Source organism: Hippocampus zosterae, chromosome 8 (genome assembly GCF_025434085.1).
Source record: "Hippocampus zosterae strain Florida chromosome 8, ASM2543408v3, whole genome shotgun sequence".
Taxonomy (NCBI): domain Eukaryota; kingdom Metazoa; phylum Chordata; class Actinopteri; order Syngnathiformes; family Syngnathidae; genus Hippocampus; species Hippocampus zosterae.
This window is the reverse complement of record NC_067458.1, coordinates 24,379,172-24,396,971: the sequence shown is the minus strand read 5'-3', so window position 1 is coordinate 24,396,971 and position 17,800 is coordinate 24,379,172. Positions and strand designations below refer to the sequence as shown.

The 17,800-nt window shown below is 62.3% G+C and overlaps 5 protein-coding genes across 9 annotated transcripts; 3 read left to right on the top strand and 2 right to left on the bottom strand.

Annotated features, from left to right (window-relative positions):
- Window positions 1–797: 797 nt before the first annotated feature.
- rtca (RNA 3'-terminal phosphate cyclase) lies at window positions 798–4,136 on the bottom strand. 2 transcript variants are annotated; one of them, XM_052074386.1, is made up of 11 exons: window positions 3,960–4,135; window positions 3,684–3,784; window positions 3,159–3,302; window positions 2,957–3,080; window positions 2,823–2,881; window positions 2,243–2,384; window positions 2,043–2,164; window positions 1,646–1,704; window positions 1,468–1,562; window positions 1,100–1,204; window positions 798–972 (listed from the first exon to the last, which is right to left on the bottom strand). In XM_052074386.1, exons 1-11 carry the CDS (start codon window positions 4,002–4,004, stop codon window positions 841–843), a joined length of 1,128 nt encoding a protein of 375 aa, XP_051930346.1. In that variant the 5' UTR covers window positions 4,005–4,135; the 3' UTR covers window positions 798–840. The 2 variants fall into 2 exon arrangements, with proteins under 2 accessions (XP_051930346.1, XP_051930347.1); XM_052074387.1 differs by lacking the exon at window positions 3,159–3,302 and having other exon boundaries at window positions 2,243–2,382; window positions 2,957–3,058; window positions 3,960–4,136.
- A 574-nt stretch (window positions 4,137–4,710) lies between these two features.
- Window positions 4,711–7,977, top strand: dbt (dihydrolipoamide branched chain transacylase E2). Its single transcript, XM_052072733.1, has 11 exons — window positions 4,711–4,877; window positions 5,279–5,432; window positions 5,532–5,607; window positions 5,746–5,927; window positions 6,003–6,130; window positions 6,231–6,456; window positions 6,521–6,687; window positions 6,883–6,960; window positions 7,035–7,226; window positions 7,392–7,463; window positions 7,530–7,977. Exons 1-11 carry the CDS (start codon window positions 4,833–4,835, stop codon window positions 7,695–7,697), a joined length of 1,488 nt encoding a protein of 495 aa, XP_051928693.1. The 5' UTR covers window positions 4,711–4,832; the 3' UTR covers window positions 7,698–7,977.
- Window positions 7,978–8,086: 109 nt separating this feature from the next.
- lrrc39 (leucine rich repeat containing 39) lies at window positions 8,087–10,350 on the top strand. The gene is given in 8 exon segments (XM_052072738.1): window positions 8,087–8,158; window positions 8,447–8,587; window positions 8,659–8,770; window positions 8,921–9,077; window positions 9,158–9,294; window positions 9,375–9,529; window positions 9,593–9,745; window positions 9,964–10,350. Coding segments are annotated over 7 exon segments (1,062 nt in total). The 5' UTR covers window positions 8,087–8,158; window positions 8,447–8,474; the 3' UTR covers window positions 10,199–10,350.
- Window positions 10,327–12,906, bottom strand: trmt13 (tRNA methyltransferase 13 homolog). Of its 4 annotated transcripts, none has more exons than XM_052072737.1 (10): window positions 12,764–12,906; window positions 11,866–11,912; window positions 11,708–11,774; window positions 11,582–11,644; window positions 11,442–11,511; window positions 11,266–11,372; window positions 11,026–11,199; window positions 10,873–10,945; window positions 10,728–10,799; window positions 10,327–10,650 (listed from the first exon to the last, which is right to left on the bottom strand). In XM_052072737.1, exons 1-10 carry the CDS (start codon window positions 12,875–12,877, stop codon window positions 10,388–10,390), a joined length of 1,050 nt encoding a protein of 349 aa, XP_051928697.1. In that variant the 5' UTR covers window positions 12,878–12,906; the 3' UTR covers window positions 10,327–10,387. The 4 variants fall into 4 exon arrangements, with proteins under 4 accessions (XP_051928697.1, XP_051928696.1, XP_051928695.1 ...); XM_052072736.1 differs by lacking the exon at window positions 12,764–12,906 and adding an exon at window positions 12,412–12,757; XM_052072735.1 differs by having other exon boundaries at window positions 11,582–11,774.
- A 51-nt stretch (window positions 12,907–12,957) lies between these two features.
- On the top strand, window positions 12,958–17,626 carry map1sa (microtubule-associated protein 1Sa). The gene is made up of 7 exons (XM_052072732.1): window positions 12,958–13,111; window positions 13,855–13,956; window positions 14,223–14,305; window positions 14,371–14,511; window positions 14,675–17,057; window positions 17,132–17,340; window positions 17,406–17,626. The coding sequence occupies exons 1-7, from the start codon at window positions 12,958–12,960 to the stop codon at window positions 17,559–17,561; spliced, it is 3,228 nt and encodes a 1,075-aa protein (XP_051928692.1). The 3' UTR covers window positions 17,562–17,626.
- The last annotated feature ends 174 nt before the right edge of the window (window positions 17,627–17,800 follow it).

The following is a 17,800-nucleotide window of genomic DNA, read 5'->3' as shown; positions in this document are numbered from 1 at the left end:
GTCACCGTTTTTTGTTGTTGTTGTCGCAGTTTGTGTCACAGCGGTGACGCGGCACTCACCCGCAACCAGAGAGATCCACACGCAGTTTGCGCTCGGTCCCGCGGGGCCCGAAGGCGAATTGGGCCGCGGGAGCCGCCGGGCGTCCCGGTCCATCCCGCTGCAGGTCGGAGGACTGAGCGGGCGATTTGTGGGGCGTCACGTGTCCCGCCCGGCTCTCGAGTTTCAGCGGCGGGTGTCGGTTTCCACCGGGCCGGGCTCGTTACCACGGCGACCGGCGCCTCCGTCGGGTCGAGCGCTCAATCGACCCGTGCGATGTCACAGAGAGGAGGCGGCTTGACAACGGCCGCTTCGGGGCGGCCTCACCCGAACGCGGCAAAGAAAACGCATCGGGTTCAATTGGGTTTTGGATGGCGCCGACGGACAAGAGCGCTTTTCTTACGGCCGAGCGAAGCCCACGTTGTGCGAACGTGCGACCTCCGGGGACGGAACTCGGCTGCCTCGACTTAAGAGAGGCGCCGTTGGCGGGATGGCCGCGCTCCGGCTGGGAGCTGGGGGGGCGAGCGGCTCCGTCGCATTGAAATGCGGCACGGGAAGCGGGAACCGCTGCGACAAGAGGCGGGGGCCGAGGGGCTCGCAGCGGCTTCGCCCGGCGACGGGTCGTCACGGTCGAAGCAGAAAAAAGCAAGGGTGTGGAGGAGCGAGCCGTTCCCACGTTGGCCGGTCTCGCCGAGAGCCGCTTGGGTGCCCTCTTCCTCGTCGCCCGACAGTCAGCTGCTCAAACAACAATCAGGACGGCGTGACGCTCGATTCATTTATTGAGGACTCATTCGGTGAACTCCACTACATATTTGTGCGGGCGGCGCAGGAAGGGGTCCCGCGGACCAGGTTTGGGTTGGGGACGCCGGAGCCGAGGCATTCGATGACGTGCGTGACGTCGGGCGTGTCGGCGCATTTGCTGACGGTGAACTTTGCCTGCAAAAACGAGACGGACGGAGGCGCAAACGGCGAGCCGGCAACGACAAAGAACAATTTCAAGCGGAAATTCCTTTCGATGGACGGCGAGCGGCTAAAAAAGGGCCCGGAGGGGGGCCGCTCTCACCCGAGTCATCCGCTGGGCCACGTGGATGGCGGTTTGCGTGTGGCGGGTGACGGCGCCCGTCCGGATCCGAGACGTCCCCTTGGCCAGCGCCATGAAGATGATGAGCTGAAGGAGACGCGCGCGCGCGCGGTCAACGGGCGCCGTTGCTGTGCGAGTTCTCGTTTCTTTTGGGGCTCAAGGCGCAGCCGGCCTTCGCCTTTTCCAAAGCCTCTCCGCTTCACCTGCCGGACGAGGCGATTGGATTTCCGCCCCCCACGTCCCCGTTACGGAAACCAGCTTCGCCGTGATCCCGCCCGGATCGCGTACGGAAGACGCCGCTAGCGCTTAGCGTTTTGTCTTAGCGAGCGCGACGGCGGCCGCCCGCTCACCTGGTCCTGCAGGAATTCATCCACGCAGCCGCCGTGGCGAAGGTTTCGTAGCAGCATCTCCGCGGCCTCCGCGCCCGTTGTGTCAGCGCGCACGCCTGAAAGACGCACACGCGCCGGCGCGGTCAGGAAGAGGTCGAGCGCCTCCTCCCGGCGGGGGGGCGGCGGCGGCACTCGTCACCTTTCTTGCCCAAAGCGGAGCCGGCAAACAAACATCCGGTGGACGACTCCGCCACGATTCTGAAAACAAAGGCGTCAAACGTTTCCACGCCTCTTCCTTCATGTAGCGCCCGTCCGCTCCCTCCGACGAACCAACAAAACGGACGTGACGGCCGCTTGGACGTGGGCGCGCTTTACCCATTGTTTGCGAGAGGTGATAAAAGGTGGCGCTCGGGTTTTGGCCGGGGACGCCGGCCCAAACGCGACCTTGGCCGCCGCCCTCGCGCAAACGGGAATGAAGGCCCTCCGTTTTTTGGGGAGAAATTCTGAGCGGACTTGGGCCGCGCTCGGCACGAAAAAGGCAACGGCGGCCAGATCAGACGGCGCAAAAGCCACGGCCCCTCGTCAAGGTCGCTCACATGATTCCGCTGGCGTTTCCGCAGGCCTTCTCCTCCTCCTGCACCGCTCCAATGTTGACGTCGAGCTCCCGGACTTCTCGCCGGATGGCGCGCGCGGCAGACGCCGCCATGTCTTCGGCCAGCTGGATGACAAAACGGACGACAGGGGCCCGGTCACGCCGACGCGTAGGCAAGAGCGGCAAAAGCGGCGCCGGGCTTACCTTGAAGGGCAGGCCGCCGGCGACGTACGCCCGGCCGTGAATCTTGGCGACGGCTCCCCTCTCCAACAAGGTGACCGGCCGCAGCTCTTGGACCGCGGGCACCCTTGCGGTCACCTCCCCGCCGCCCTTCGGGTAAAAGCCTCTGGCACGCGGGCGCGCACAACGTCAACGGAAAGGCCACGCGGCAAAGGCGGCGCGGACTTTGCCGGCTAAAAGGTCTCGTGCCATCTGAACGTTTGCGGCGGCGGCGAGACCAACTTTTCCAAATTCCTTTTTCCAAGTCGACGCCCGCTTGACTCCCGTTCACGACGGGCGACGACAACGCCAGAAAGGTGACGGCTCGCCCGTCTCAGCAGAGTGGAGACAAAGAGGCGGCGAGCGTGCGGCAAGCGCTGCTTGTTTGCAGGCCGCTTCACGCGGGACCAAGAGGCCCCGCGCGGGCATTCTCAAACACGGGAAAACGGAGCAAAGCCCATTTAGGAGTCTCATTTAGGTTGGAAAAAAGGCCACCCGATCGAAGAGCGCCACGTGGCACGAGACCGCTGACAAAAGTGCCGCCACGGAGAGCAAACTCGATCACCTCCTTTGGATGTCGCAGTCAAAGTGGACTCCAAACTTCTCCACGACGGGCTTGAAGACCTGGAGAGGAAAGCGGAGCGTCTCGGGCGTTCAAGTCTGCGTCCGCGGCGCCGCGACGCCGACGACGATGCCCACCTGGAGCGTGTAATCGATTTGCGGCGCCATGTCCGCATTGGTTCCTCCTCTGAGGCGCAAGTTGGAGGGGGCGTCGCCATAGAGAGCGCACGGGAGCGCCACCTGCAGCAAAAGACACACGCTCCTGACGCGCGCGCGCGCGCGAGCGCACTCGTGAGTACGCGGCGACGCGTGTCGGCATGCCGCGGGCGTCGCCAATCACCCTGCCGTGCGCGTGTCCGCCGTGTAATTTCCAGCTCGGATCTTCCCCGGGGTCAGGCTGATGTCCGTGGAGCCGACGGCGCCGCCCCGCAAGACGCCGGCGCACATGTCGGCCACCAGCCGAAGGCCGCTCAGGTGCTGGGGCCTGCGGGCAGCAACACGCCACACCTTGTACGACGCGCGCGCGCACCAAACACGCGGCCGACTTCCAAACGGACGTGACGCAAGCGCACGCTCGCAGCATCGAACGCGCGCGACTCGTTGCGCCGTTTCAAGGCTCGATGGTCACTTTATTAGGGACACAGGTGCCCCCCTTTTGCCTGATGACAGACAGAGAATTCCGGAACAAAACACGAATGAGCCGCATTGGCGTGCCGGTGGCAGTCCGGATGCCCATCTGAACCCACTGCAGGTCCAAGACGACTAAGATTCTGACGAGACTCGGAGCGCCCGCCGGCCGAGTCCCTTTTTCTTTTTTTGGACTCGTTTGCGCGCCCGTTATCGAGTGAGGTGGACATTTTCCGACCTGAGTCCCGGGGTGCTCCTGCCTGCTCGGATTTTGGAGATCGTGACGGACGATCCGCCGATGCAGCCGAGCGCCGCCGCCACTCTCAAGATTTGGCCGCCCTGCGAGGAAGCGAGGGCAAAAGGGAGCCAGGCGAACGGAGAAACAGAGAGAGAAACACGAGGAAGCAGACAAGACGGCACAGGACGGGACAGCACAGGGGGCCGCCGATAAATCACGAGCCGACAGCCGGCCGCTAACTTGCTCGCGGTCGCTTCGTGTCGTGTCACGACTCACGCCCTCCATGAAACTGCCGTCAAGCTCCACCGCCGGCGACTCCATCTTCACTCCGACTTGAAGCTCCGCTTGCTTTCTGTGTCGTCTCAACTTTCCCAGAGCGTTCGCGGAATCTGCGCTTTCTCCCTTGCGGCTGCTGCCACCGCTTCTTCGTTGACATTTCTCGGCGGCGGGCAAAGCTTATGGCTCGTTACCGCCGCCAAGTGGCAGGGAGAAGCCCCCCCGCCCCCAATGTTAAAAAAAAAGAAAAACCGAGTTCAGGACAAGGAGTTAGCGAACACGCGGAGTTCCATTTTCAAGACACCCCCGTCCCTCTACAAAACCCGCCTTTGGAGATTGTACGCGTGTCACGTGTTTTCCATCCATCTCGTTAAAGAAGGCCACATTTAGGTGTCATTTGATGTGAAGTGTTCTTTTGATGGCGGCTCCCCTTGTTGTCTGGTCGAGAGGGAAGAAATGACATCCGTGCTGGATGATGTGCAGACAAGAAAGTGCATTTGACAACAAAGTTGCATTGGACTTGATTTACAGCGTGAGGAATTCAAGACACGGGGAAAGCCAAACATTTTTTTTTGCCCAAGTTCAATCCATCAGCTCAAACATACTGTGGTGGTTTTAACTGCTCCGTCGAGCTGAGTTGAGTCATGACAAAGCACCACCGTATTCTTTTCCTGGGATCTGTTACTCGCAAACTGAACGATTGGCGTGCAAATGAAGAGTTGACAAGTCAGAAAGTCGGCTGAATAGTTTTTTTAAATGACTGTACGCGTCATTGCATAGCTACTTTGCGTGGACTGGCAGGCGCTGGTGTGACGTCAGCAGAACCCGATTGGCCGCTTGCGGGGCGTGCGTCTGTGACGTCGGCCAAGCAAGATGGCGGCGATTGCAAGAGGTTCTTCCGCGCTGTTCAGAAGATTGGTGAGAACAACAACGATGACGACAGAAACGCCTTCAGATGTCGAACGGTTTCTCCGAGGAGCGCGCGAAGCTTTGGCGCCGTGACGTCGCGGCGCACTTGACGCGATTTGCCCGATCGACGCTAATGCTTGCAGGCTCAAAGCGTACGGTCGCTAGCCTAGCCTAGCCTAGCCTCGCGGGAAGGTGAACGAGGCGATAATTGGCGTCAGCGATAGCATGACAAGGATCATGAACGAAGGAATCGGGTGCGGTGGGGTGGGCGGGATATGAGTCTGGCGGAACCGCGGGTTCCTAGCCCGTGACTCGGCGCATCTTGCCTTTGCTCCGGACTCATTTCAAAAGTGGAGGGCAGATGCCTTTTCAAGGAGTTAACACGCGCGCGCCTTGTTTTTCCCCGTCAGCTGATTCAGCAGTACCGCCGGCGATGTTTACGAGTCCAGGAAGCCCGCGGCCTGAGCTTCGGCTTACTTCCCGCCCCCACGTTGGACCGGACGTCGCAGGTGCGCGGCGGCAGAAGCCTCCAGATGTTGGGCCGCGGTCTGCACGCGTCTGCAGGTTGGAAACCTTTTGGGATATCGCAGATGATGAGGATGAGGAGGAGGATGATATGCTGCCGCCGGTGATGTCATTGATGCCGTTTGTGTCGTGGCGCAGCGCATCGCGGAGCCGTGGTCCAGTTCAAACTGTCGGACATCGGCGAGGGAATCATGGAGGTGACGGTGAAGGAGTGGTAAGGACGAGCCGTCCTCGCTCGCTCGCTCTTGTGCAATTTTCCCATCGGTAGAGCAAAGCATTCCCAAAGTCCCGTCGAGCGTGCGGGGCGACCGTCCGGCCCGTAAGCCGCCTTTGTGTGTGTGCGCGTGCGCAGGTATGTGAAGGAGGGAGACAAAGTCTCTCAGTTCGACAGCATCTGCGAGGTCCAAAGCGACAAGGCGTCCGTCACCATCACCAGCCGCTACGACGGCGTCATCACCAAACTTTACTATGACGCCGACGACGTGGCCTTGGTGGGGAAACCTCTGGTGGACATCGAGACCGAGTCCACTTCGGGTGCGTGCCAACGGGACCCGACGCGTCGCCGCGCGTACGTCGGCCCGCCTGACGCGCTGGTTGCGCCCCGCGCAGACGTGATCCAGGAAGAAGACGTGGTGGAGACGCCGGCCATGGCCCGGGAAGAACACACCCACCAGGAAATCAAAGGCCTGAAGACGCAGGCCACGCCCGCCGTGCGACGGCTCGCCATGGAGAACAACGTCAGCGCCTTTGCCGAATCTTGCTTGCTCGCGAGCGCCTTTGCCGCGTCGTCGTCGTCGTTGTTGCGTTGCTTGAACGCGGCTCGCGCTTTGGCGTCAGATCAAGCTGAGCGAGGTGGTGGGCTCGGGAAAGGACGGACGCATCCTGAAGGAGGACATCCTCGACTTCCTGGCCAGGCAGACGGGAGCCATCTTGCCTCCGAGTCCCTTCCGGGAGACGCGGACTCCGGACCCGCCCGGCGCCGCGCCCTCCGCGGAGCTCCAGCCGCCGCCGGCCGGGCCTCGCCGGGTCCTCGCCGACAAAGATGTGACGGAGCCACTGAAAGGTCAGAGTCCGTCCCCGGCGGGCCGGCGTCGGCGCCGCCCGGCTGAGCGTCTTTGGCCTCGCAGGTTTCCGCAAGGCCATGGCGAAGAGCATGACGGCGGCGCTCGCCATCCCGCACTTGGGATTGTGCGACCAGGTGGACGTCAGCCGGCTGGTGGCGCTGCGGGACGAGCTGAAGGCCGAGGCCCGAGGTCACGGGGTCAACCTCAGCTACATGCCCTTCTTCATTAAGGTTGGCTCCGTTTGGCTTGACGTTGCCCCGAGTTGAGAGTTCCCGGGCGCCGGGGGCCCCAGACAGACCGTGGTGTCAATGAACCGAATTGTGATGTCGCCCACGGGCACCTTCGCACAAACGGCCCAAAACGAGTGGGCGTCGACCCGGCTTGATTTGAAAGGGCCCGCTAACGCCGCGCTCTCATTGGCTCAGGCCGCCTCCCTCTGCCTGGCCCGCTTTCCCATCCTCAACGCCTCATTGGACCAGTCCTGTCAGAACATCACGTACAAGGTGAGACGCACGGGCCGGCGGCGTCGGGCCGCCTCGCAAGCTTGTCAGCGTGTGCTGCTTCGGCGCCTCGGCAGGTATCTCACAACATCGGCGTCGCCATGGACACGGCCCTGGGTCTGCTGGTTCCCACCGTCAAGAACGTGCAGCTGCTCAGCATTTTGGAAGTGGCGCGGGAACTCAACCGGCTTCAGGAGCTCGGCGCCGCGGGCCAGCTGGGAACGGCCGACCTGAGCGGAGGAACCTTCAGCCTGTCCAACATCGGATCGGTGAGTCGGCCCGTCGGACGCCTTCGCCGGCGGCTCGGGTTTCGTTGCCTTCTAAGAAACCTTTTCACGGCTCGTTTGGCGACGGGGCGGGGTCGGGGGCAGTTTTGAAGTGGTCATTGGGGTTTTGCGGGCGTAGCTCGTCAAGCTGGCGCGCTTTTTCCGCAGATCGGAGGGACCTACGCCAAGCCGGTCATCCTTCCTCCGGAGGTCGCCATCGGGGCGCTGGGGAAAATCCAGGTGGGCGCCTCATCGTGGGCTTCCCGTAGGCTCGGCGGGCGTACTGAGCCGCTTCCTTGCGCGCAGGTGCTGCCGCGCTTCGACGCGTCCGGTCACGTGATCCGCGCTCACGTCATGAACGTCAGCTGGTCGGCCGACCACCGCGTCATCGACGGCGCCACCATGTGTCGCTTCTCCAACATGTGGCGAGACTTCCTGCAGAATCCCGCCAGCATGTTGCTGCACCTCAAGTGAAGCCCCCCCCAGACCGCCGCCGTCATCGTCGTGACCCGGAAGAGACTCCGCCTCCACCGACAGACACAAACCAAGCGGCGCCCGAATGGAGAGGAATGCGGCGGCGTCCGCTCCCGGGGGATGGAGAAGGCCGTCGATCGATGGCGTGGCGCGTTCCTCATGACGCTCTGTTACTGCCTTAGCTCGTCTCGGGACAAGCCGGAGTTCTTCTGTTCAAGTGGGAACAAGTAGTTACAAAGCATCTCCGCCTGGACTTTGCATCCAAGTTGATGTGCATTCAAAAATAAAAAGAAAAAAAATACAAGCACTGGTCATGTTTCTATGTGAGCCCTAGCGCCATCTGCTGGAACACCGCCACAGCTGTTGTTTTTTTTTAACTTTGGGGGTGGGAGAGGTCAAGTGACCTTGCTTGCAGCTAAATTTAACCTCGCTTACCGTCCAGCTTCAACGGCGCAAACGAGGTGAGCAACACGGCAAACGAGAACATTTACGACCGCCAACACACTCGACACAACTACGAGCTCTCGGCTCAGAGGGCTACGCTATGCTAAGCACACGCACTAGTTCATGCTCACGTCAACGTAGCCATGTGTTGTGCCACGCTAAGCTAACGAACGCCAAGTTGCACGTCCCGATATAGAGCAGCGCATGTTGCCAAGCTAACGCCAAGCACCACATTGCAACGTATGACGCCGAAGCTCGGTAGCGCACGGCCCCGCTGCGACGCAACTTGTGATGGCCGCGGGCAGGCTCCCGGGCGGGGACGCGCCGCGACGTATGGCGCTCGCTTTGGCCGACGGCTCGGTCGGCGCCATGAAGGACTTGTGGGAAGCCAAGATCCAGAAAATCCAGGAGCGGCGGGGGAAACAGAGGAGGAAGGCGCACGGCAGGTGAGACGCTTCCCTTTTGGCGGCGACGGGTCACTTTTCTAGCAGGAGGCCACGTCGCGCGTGCCCCGCAGGTCGGCTGCGGCGGGCGTCTGGGAAGAGCGCCACGCGCTGACTCGCCTGCGAGAAAAAGTCAAGAGCCAAGACGGCCGGCTGCTTCTGTGCCTGGAGCGCGAGGAGTGGAAGGTGAAGCCGCTCGCCGTGGCATCAGCAGCAAGTCACGGAGTACTTGCTCGCTGTCCTCGGGTGGTGGCACCCCGCACAGTTTGGACTTTTTGCATGCAGAGCAGATGAAAAGTTGTGTTTTAAAATATCCCCCCCCTCCCGGCCGTCCAGGCGCTGCCGGGCTGCCTGCTGCAACTGAGTCAGGTCCACGAGTGGCACATCCACCGGACCGGACTGCAAAAGATCCCCGGCTTCATCGGCTCCTTCGGCAATCTCCTGGTGCTGGACTTGTCGCGCAACGCCGTGACCGAGATCCCCAAAGAAATCGGTTCGAGCGTCAAAAGTCAACGCGCGGATGGCAAAACGAGCTTTTTGCGCTGACCGCGATTTGTGGTGGCAACGTCGCAGGCGGCCTGACGCAACTCCGGGAGCTTTTGCTCAGCTACAACAGAATCCGCTCGGTTCCGGAGGAGCTCGGAGACTGCCGCAGTCTGGAGAGGCTGGAGCTCGCCGTCAACCGCGACCTGGACCGCCTCCCGGACCAGGTAAATAAAGGCCTCCTTTGTCCTTTTCCCATCGGAACCGAGCGCCCGCCGCGTGGCTGACTGGTGGCCTCCCGCTCCAGCTGAGCCGGCTGCGGCGTCTGGATCGCCTGGACTTGTCCATGAACGCCTTCGAGGGCTTGCCGCCTTGCCTGCTGCGCATGCCGGCGCTGGAGTGGCTGGACATGGCGGGCAACCGCCTGCGCCGCCTGCCCCGAGACATCCACAGATAGGTTGCGCGCAAAGGCGGCGTCCCGGCCGGCCGGCCCCCCCGTCCCCCAACGCGGCCGCCCGCTTTCAGGATGGAGAAGCTGCGCGCGCTCTGGCTGCAGAGGAACCGGCTGGAGAGCCTTCCGGAGAGCCTCGGGAGGATGTCCCGCCTGGACACGCTGGTCCTGAGCGGCAACCGGCTGAGCCACATCCCCCCGCTCATGGAGGGCATGGCCAACCTCAGGTAATGAAGCAATTCGATCAGACATTTGCACGCTTTTAATGGGTGGCGAGCGCCAATTCAAAGTCTTTTTCAAGCTTTTCAATGAGGCCATGCAAACGGGAATGAAAAGCGCAGCCATTCCTGGAGTCATTGGAAAAACAGACTTTGCAAAATGACCTTTGGTGGGCCGCGGCTCGCGTCCCCTTCTCGCGCACCGACGGGACTCTTCTCGTGCGAAGGTTCGTCAACTTCCGGGACAACCCGCTGACGCTGGAGGTCACGGCCGGCGACCCCGACGACATCGACGACGACGACCGAGAGATGTTCGGACGAGACTTCATGCTGGCGTACATCCGGGAGGCCCGCGAGAGAGCGCCGGGCGCCGCGCAAGGGCGGGCCGCCCCCGCTTACGAGGGCGGGCCGGGCGTGGCCGTCAACAGAACGTTCTCCGGGGTCACCCCGGCGCCGACGTAACGCGTCAGCCGCGCGCCGAAACCCTCGGCGCGCAGGAACTCCACCCTGCCGGCGTCCAGCAGCAGCTTGCAGCGCCTCCCGATCCGCTGGCGCTCCGACGGCGACGGGAGCCCGTCGTGGCTTTTGGGGCAAATAAAGGCACGTGAGCAAAAGCGGGGGGGCCGCCGACTCGTCTTCATCCGCGAGGGCTTACTCCTCGTCGTCCGCCGCGCGGGGGGCCGCCCCCAGGCCGCAGGTGGCCCAGCTGGACATGCGGCAGAAGGCCGCGAACTCGGCGGGCCCCAGGCCCAAATCCGAAAAGAAGCGCCGGCCCACGTAGTGGCGCCACTCGCAGCGGTGGTGGCAGCACAGCGCCAGCGCCAAGCCCGCCACGCCGACAGGATGGTCCGCCTTCAAGCGCTTGGGGGGCCGGTCCGCTTCCCGTCTTGGGAAGAGGCAGCGAAGAGCCAGATCTGAAAAGGGACATGGGGACACCTTGCGTTTCCCCGCACGGCCCGACTTTAGCGACGGTGGCCGCGCGGCGTCTCACCCGTGGCCGCGCCGCATAAATGCTTGCCGACCGCGACCAGCGGCAGCCGCCGTTCCAGCAGCGGGACTTTAGCTGCAAAGGCACAAAGAGGGCCGTGGCCATCGCGCTCGGCGTTTGCCGCCGAGCGCGCCGGCCGGCGTCTTACTCAAATCCAGGTGCTGAATGTCGACGTGCAGCCTGGCAAACTCCACGTCGGCCCCCCGATGCTTGCCGTCCGCCTGCGCGCAGCACAGGAAAGCCCGGCTTAGAAAGGTGTGGGCCACAAAAGCCGCGGCGCGGGGGGGGGTGGCCTGCCCGCCTTGAATCGGGTGCTGCTGCGCTCCACCAGCAGCATCTGCAGGCGCTCGTGCGGCTCGCCCTCCAGGGCCCGGTGGATCCAGCGCGAGAGTTGGCCCCGCCCCGCCCCAAACTCCACGAAGCAGCGGCCGCGTCGCAGCAGCCCCAGCGCCTCCAGGTGGCCCAGGATGGAAGCCTGCGGGGGGAAACGGCCGCTCGGACGCTTTCGGGCTTTGGGCTCCGGGCCCGGGCCGGCGCCTACCTGCTGCTTCAGGTGCTTGCGGGCCGACTCGCCGTTCTTGGGGTCGTCGGCCTCCTCCCGGAAAACGCCGTGCGACAGGACGCGCTCCTCCGGCTCACGCGGCAGCCCTGCGGCCGACACGGGCGGCGTCACCGACGAGACGAGAATCGAGCCCCCCGCCGCGCCGGCCGAGTCACCTTTTGAAGCCGAGTCCAGTTTGTCCAGCAGCCGTCGCAACTCGGCGGCGCTCCGCTCGCACAAAGTCACCTGCCGGCGCAGCGGGTTAGCGAGCCGTCGCAGCGCCGCTCGTCGTGGATGAAAGCAAAGCGGGCGTCACCTGTTGGAGCGAGTGCTCGCTTGGGGCGGGCGAGCCGGCGTTGACGTCCTCCGCATAATACACCTGAGGAGCACACGGACGGACAGACGGACGGCTTTTCCACGCAAAATCGGGGCCCTCACTCACCGGCTTTGCCTTGGCGCGAGAGTTGCACTTCTTCAAGTGCGCGTCCAATTTGTCTCGGTTGACCGTGCTGACAACACACACACACATCAAATGGAGCGTTTGTTGACTCGGGGGCGGGCGCAGATGACGTCAAATGAGAACGCGCCGGCGTTGCTCACTGCTTGGGGTCGAGTGGACAAACGATCCTCCTGCCGCCGCCTTCTTCCTAAAACACGGAACGCGTGACGTGTCATCATCGTCATCGCGGAAAGGAGGAGAACGTCGCAGTTTGTTTTGCCGACATTGCGATCAGAATGAACAAGCCGCACGTTTCCTCCAAGTAGTTCCTCGAATGACCTATCCAATCCATCCACCGTTGAAAGCATTTCACATCAACATCACCGCGAGGCGAGCGAAGCGCCTTCACAATCGAGACCCATTTTCGTCATTCTCAATAGTTTGCAATCGTTCATTTCGACGTTCGAATGCCGCGAGCGAGCCCTCGCGGCGGGCTTCGACGGCGTTGGTCGTCGCGAGGGTGCCGGGGGAGCTCGGATCGGTTCCCTTTGGGCACGGGGCGGGCTACGACGCGGGATCTCGAAAGCGGATGCGCCAACGCTAACCGTCGCGTGTCCTTCCAAACCTTCCGACTTGTTGCTGGAGCGTCTTCGTGCGCGAGCGATGAAGAATTTTCGTCAAGCGAATCGAAAAGGCGTCCTACTCACGGAGACGTTCGTGTCCATGTTGGCGTGTTCCCCGCAAAACTCGCGTCCTTTGGCCACGACCATTTTACAAAAACGTTTCTTTTTTTCCACGAAGAACGCACATTTGCCGTTTCGGTCGGTTGCGGGCGCCGCCATGTTGGCCGAGTCGAGGTGTGCCGCGTTCGCGTGCTGACTTGGGGGAGGGGAGCAAAAAAGGAAACGCCGCTTCTCCCTTCGTCTGACGAGAGAAGGAGGTCACAAAGTCGTGGACGGTGACTTCAATATTTTGAGCGTGCGCCGCTGGCATTTTCGCGCTCGTTAAACAGCACTTTGGGTTGAGCAAACGTGATTGAGATCACAAGTTTTCACTGACTTCACGGAGATCTCCGTAAAAGCCTGAACTCTCCACTCTCTTCTCATTGGTCATCTTTTGTCGCGGTTGTTTTTCCGCCTTCACCGATTGGTGGCTTTCCAATTCGCTCGCCATCTGCCCGCCCTCGACGCCAGGGGAGGGGCGTGTTCTGAACGCCAACTTGGTGACGTCCCCACCGGACCGGCCATGATGCCATGATGGCGACGAAACGGGGCGGCGGCGGCGGCGGTCTTGTCTCGGCCTCCGCCGGGGCGGCGGCGGATTACTCCTTGCTGGTGGTGGTCGGGGTGGTCGGGGCGCGGCGGGACGGGGACCACCTCGAGCGGCTGTTGCTGCAGATCGAGTCGGGTGAGTTTCTCCAAAGTTTTGCCGCCACACCAGAGCGGGAAGTCGGTGCACCCTTTCACAATAAAACCCGTGGCGAGAGATACGCGCGTTAAGTCCACAAATACATGTTTGCAAAAAGTGTTTATGGTTACGGAAGCGTTCGAGCCGTCAGGGCACATTTGGGGCTTAAATTACGGCAACGAGTTTTCTCTTCCCGACCATGTCGGACTGTTCTGGCACGGCTCCAGATTTTTTCTTATCTCTGCCGACGGGAGCGGGGGGGGCTACAATACATAGTTGGGCCGAGAAAATGATATCAATATCTTTTAGAATAGCAGGTAAAATGCAGGCGGGTCCAAATGACAAACTTTTCAGAAGGGCTTCTAGCCCCAGTATGGCGCCATCCCCGTTCTCGCGGCCGGAAAGTTTACATCACGTGTGGGAAGAGCACGAATGGTCAATGTCTTTCCGGTGAAGTTCATTCAGATTTAGCAGTGACGTCACACGGACGAGCACGATTTACGGTGCTGTGCTACGGTCACGTGATCCTACCAAATATGGGGTGAAAGGCCGTGTCTGGTCACTTGAACTCCATTTGTCATTGTCCACAATGTTTTTTTTTCTGTCAGCCGTTCAGAATCCACCAAAGTCATGATTGTATGTGATCGTGCACCATGAGAATGATTTGGGTTCCCAAAGTAACATGAATGAGTCATTGTTCCTCTTTCCGCGTGTGTGTGTGTGTGTGTGTATGCATGCTCCAGGTGTGCGCTGCTGGCGTGTCCCAATTACGTTGGACGTTCTGGACCAGCAGCTCAAGCTCTTCGTGTCCCGACACTCGGCCTTCCTGTCAGAGGTGATTCCTGGTGAGAAGCTCAAACATGATAGGAGCAGAATGGTGACTGTTGTGCGAGGCTCCGCCTACAATGTTTTTGTCACGTGTATAACTTGTTTCTACTGAGCAGACGCACTTTAAGTCATATGCCAGAAAAAAGAAAATCAAGTCACAATGTTGCATTTGTTATTCGACAGTTTTCATGTTGACCTCAACCACGGTTATTGTTAGCGGTCAGCTAATGAGTCTCGACGCGTTTCGTTCTTTTTTTTTTTTTTTTTTTTGCTATGCTCGTAGGTCAGCGAACGTTGCAGCACCGCGGAGACATTCTGGATGCGCAAGTGTTGTTGAATCCAGCTCACGATCTGGTCTGCTCGGAGGTGAGAAACCAAGAAATCTTGCTCTCGCGCTCAACGCGTACGAGTCGCTTTGCGTTTCCCGTTAGGTGCGCCGGCTGCTGTGCGAGCCGTCTCGACACAAATTGTTGGTCCTGGCCGGCCAGTGCGTGGAGGACAGCGGCGACGTGGTGCTGCAGAAAGGCCTCTTCTCCCTCGGGGACCTGATCCGGATCTGTTCCGACGAAGAGGTTAGCCGGCGCCGTGTAGCGTTGCGGTCTCGTCTGCGCACATTTGCGGCTTCCCGTCAGCTGCTCGGGTCAGCTGCCGCCGCCGCGTGAACCGCGCTTCCTTTAGTCGCGCGTTCCTTTCTGGACCGGTCCAAATCGCTCGTGGTGTCGCGCGTGTTTCTAGGTCGGACTCTCGTGGAGCTCGGCGGATCCCGCGGCGAAGGCGAGCCTTACCCTCAGCTGTCCGAAGGTGGGCCTTTGGAGGGACCCCCCGTTGAAGGAGCACAAGCTGCGAGACTTCCTAAGCATCCGGGTCAACCCTCCCCCAGTGCTCCCCCAGATGGAGGGTCTGCAAGAGTTCACCGAGTACCTCTCCGAGTCTTTGGAGCCCGAGTCCCCCTTTGAGCTCCTGGAGCCCCCGAATAGCGCCGGGTTCCTGAAACTGTCTCGGCCCTGCTGCTACATCTTCCCCGGCGGCAGCGGGGACTCGGCCTTCTTTGCCGTGAACGGCTTCAACGTCCTCGTCAACGGGGGCTCCGACCCCCGCGCCTGCTTCTGGAAACTGGTCCGACACCTGGACAGGATCGACTCGGTGCTGGCGACGCACGTCGGCGTGGACAATCTCCCCGGGCTGAACAGTCTGCTGCTGAGAAAAGTCGCCGAGCGGGAGCGGGACTCGGCCGCGGGGGACCGGGAGCTCATCTCCCCGGAGATCGGCGTGTTTTTCCTCAACGCTCCGGAAGGAGCCGAGGCCGCCCCGGCCCATCCCGCCGAGCTCCGCGGCGCCGACCAGGGCGCGCTGATCTTGGAGCGCTTGGAGCAACTCTCTCTCAAAGCGCGGCCTTTGTCTCGCTCCGACGGGCCCTCCGTCGAGCCGCTGGTCCTGTTCCACAAGATGGGAGTCGGCCGTCTGGAGTTGTACCCCCTGAACCCGGTGAGTGGCGCTCAAGACTCGGAGGAGTCGTTGCGGACGGCGGCCAAAAGCGGCGCCCCGGGGAGCCCGGCGCTTCCGTCGGCGTGCCTCACGTCCATCTGCGCTTTGCTGGTCTGGCACCCTTCCGGCCACCGCGACAAGATCGTCCGAGTCCTTTTCCCGGGATGCGCGCCGCAGGCCAAAATCCTGGACGGACTCGAAAGACTCAAACGATTGGACTTTCTCGCCGTTCCCGAGTTCCGTTCCGAGGACCCGGAAAGACACCGATCGGAGAAATCGCCCGAGCGCGCCCAGAGCCGCCAAAGCCCCAAGTCCCGGGAGCCGCGGGTCGTCGCCGCCTCCCGCGAGGACCGTGGCGGGCCAGTTCCCGTCAAGAAACGGGAGGCCAAGCCCAAGGCGGCGGGAGAGGCTTTGTCCAAAGAAAAAGAGCGCCGGCTCAAGTCCGACCCGGGCGGGCCTGCCGAGAAACTCCGTTCGAAGAAGGAAGCCAAAGGCAAAGACCAAAGTCTCATCGGGGCCGTCGCTAAGAAAGAAGAAGGCCGAGATCTGGGGAAAGACGGCACCAAAACAGAGAGAGAAAGCAAACCCCACGCTCAAAAAGACGTCAAGAAAGTGGCGGCGTCCCTTCCGAGAGATGTGAAGAAAGCGGCCGCAGCTTCAAGCGCCCAAGTGAAAAAATCTTCCGTCAGGAGTCTGACGTGGAACAGAGCCGCGAAAGCCGACCCCGAGCGGGAGTGCCCCAGAAAGACTCCGGAGCCCCCGAAAGACGCGAGCCGAGCCGCTCGGCGCGGCCGCGCTTCTCCGGGCTCCTCCTCTGGGCCCGAGGGGGGCGCGTCCTCGGAAGAGCGGCGAGCCCAAAGGCTTCCCCACCCGGCGGACTCAAACGGCTGCGAGCGGGAAGCCCCTTCGGCGACTGCCGCCGCCGAAGCTTCCCTCCTTTCTCGCGCTCCATACTCCTTCCCCACCGAAGCCCGTCCGCTTCTTCTTGCGGCATCCGCGGAGCAAATCCCGCAACCGCCGCCAACGGAATGGCGCTCCGACGGACATTTGAGCCGCGAGCCGCTCAACGGTGACCTCGCGCTCGGATCAGAGGGAGGCGGGCGCGCCGCGGCCGACTGTCCTGGCGACGTCGATCTGTGCTTGGTTTCGCCCTGCGAGTTCTGCCACCAAACGGTGGCGGAAGCGTCCGAGAACCCGCGGCCCTTCGTCCTTTCCCGTCCGTCCTCCCGGGCAAGCTCGCCCGCATCGGTCGGCGACTCCCTCCTCTCGGAGGTCCCGCCCGCCGCGGGGGGGGACGACGATTGCGGCGGTGCGACTCGCTCCGTCGTTCCGGCTCGGCGTTCCTGTCCCGACCCGCCGCGGGCCCCGGTTAAGGACTCGCCCCCGTCACCTCCCCGACCGGGAGCTTGCGTGGCGGACGACCAGGTCTCGGGCAAGAGCCCCAAGACTTTGGTCGGCAAGAGCAAAAGACCGGCCGCCGCGACCTTGCAAAGGGGCCCGAGAGTCCAGACGGTCAAGTCCAAGGTCGGCGGCGCCGCCAGACCAAAATCGGCCCCCGCCCTTGACGCAAAAGTATCCGACCGGATTTCGGCGGCCGGATCCCGAAGCGGAAGCGCCAAACCCTCGGCGTCAGGTAGGGAAGCGAGCGCTCTAGCCTCCTCGCCCAAGTCACGAGATGCGTTCCAAACGGTCGCTGTCTTTGCTCAGCGCCCAGAAGTTGCGAGGCCGCCGCGGTCCACGTGGACCTGGCCTACCTGCCGTCCGGGTCCGCCCGCTCCACCATCGACTCGGACTTTTTCCGCCGCCTTCGCTCCTCCTACTACGTGGTGAGCGGCGAGGACCGCGCCAAGACGGCGACCGTGAGGAGGATCCTGGACGCGCTGCTGGACGGGAAGAGCGGCTGGCCCGACGCGCAGGTGGGTGGACGCTCCGCTCGCCGCCGCCGATGCCGCCGCACCCTCTGATCGCTCCGCCTCCGCAGGTGACGCTCATCCCGACCTTCGATTCTGCGGCCATGCGCGAGTGGTACCGAGACACCCACGAGCGGCAGAGGCAACTGTCGGTCACGGTGTTGGGGAGCGACAGCACCGTGGCCATGCAGGAAGAAACCTTCCCCGCTTGCAAGGTGGAGTTTTGAGTCCGGCCCGATTTAACGGGAAGGGCACGAAGCTCCCATCCGGCGCGTGGAAAGTCCTTCTGGCCTCCCGCAGTTTCACGCCACGACGACAGTCAAGAAAAGCCGCGGCGCCGAGCGTCCTTTCGCTCTATTTATTTATTTATTTGCCTCCATTTTGCTTTTCAACCACTTTGGTCCGAATGGCTTCACGTTTGCCGTGAGTCACTGAGGTACTCACGGCAACCGCCCCAGCTGCGCAT

Coding starts and splice junctions, on each gene's coding strand:
- map1sa (XM_052072732.1), top strand. CDS start 12,958: ATGATGGCGACGAAACGGGGCGGCGGCGGCGGCGGTCTTGTCTCGGCC. Junction 13,957..14,222: donor CCTGTCAGAGGTGATTCCTG/GTGAGAAGCTCA, acceptor CTATGCTCGTAG/GTCAGCGAACGTTGCAGCAC. Junction 17,341..17,405: donor GCGGCTGGCCCGACGCGCAG/GTGGGTGGACGC, acceptor CCGCCTCCGCAG/GTGACGCTCATCCCGACCTT.
- trmt13 (XM_052072734.1), bottom strand. CDS start 12,546: ATGGCGGCGCCCGCAACCGACCGAAACGGCAAATGTGCGTTCTTCGTG. Junction 11,913..12,411: donor ACATGGACACGAACGTCTCC/GTGAGTAGGACG, acceptor TCCGTGTTTTAG/GAAGAAGGCGGCGGCAGGAG. Junction 10,651..10,727: donor TTTATGCGGCGCGGCCACGG/GTGAGACGCCGC, acceptor GTCCCTTTTCAG/ATCTGGCTCTTCGCTGCCTC.
- rtca (XM_052074386.1), bottom strand. CDS start 4,004: ATGGAGTCGCCGGCGGTGGAGCTTGACGGCAGTTTCATGGAGGGC. Junction 2,165..2,242: donor CCGGCGGCCTGCCCTTCAAG/GTAAGCCCGGCG, acceptor TTTGTCATCCAG/CTGGCCGAAGACATGGCGGC. Junction 1,563..1,645: donor CTCCGCTTTGGGCAAGAAAG/GTGACGAGTGCC, acceptor TGCGTCTTTCAG/GCGTGCGCGCTGACACAACG.
- dbt (XM_052072733.1), top strand. CDS start 4,833: ATGGCGGCGATTGCAAGAGGTTCTTCCGCGCTGTTCAGAAGATTG. Junction 6,961..7,034: donor GTCAGAACATCACGTACAAG/GTGAGACGCACG, acceptor GCGCCTCGGCAG/GTATCTCACAACATCGGCGT. Junction 7,464..7,529: donor GGGCGCTGGGGAAAATCCAG/GTGGGCGCCTCA, acceptor CCTTGCGCGCAG/GTGCTGCCGCGCTTCGACGC.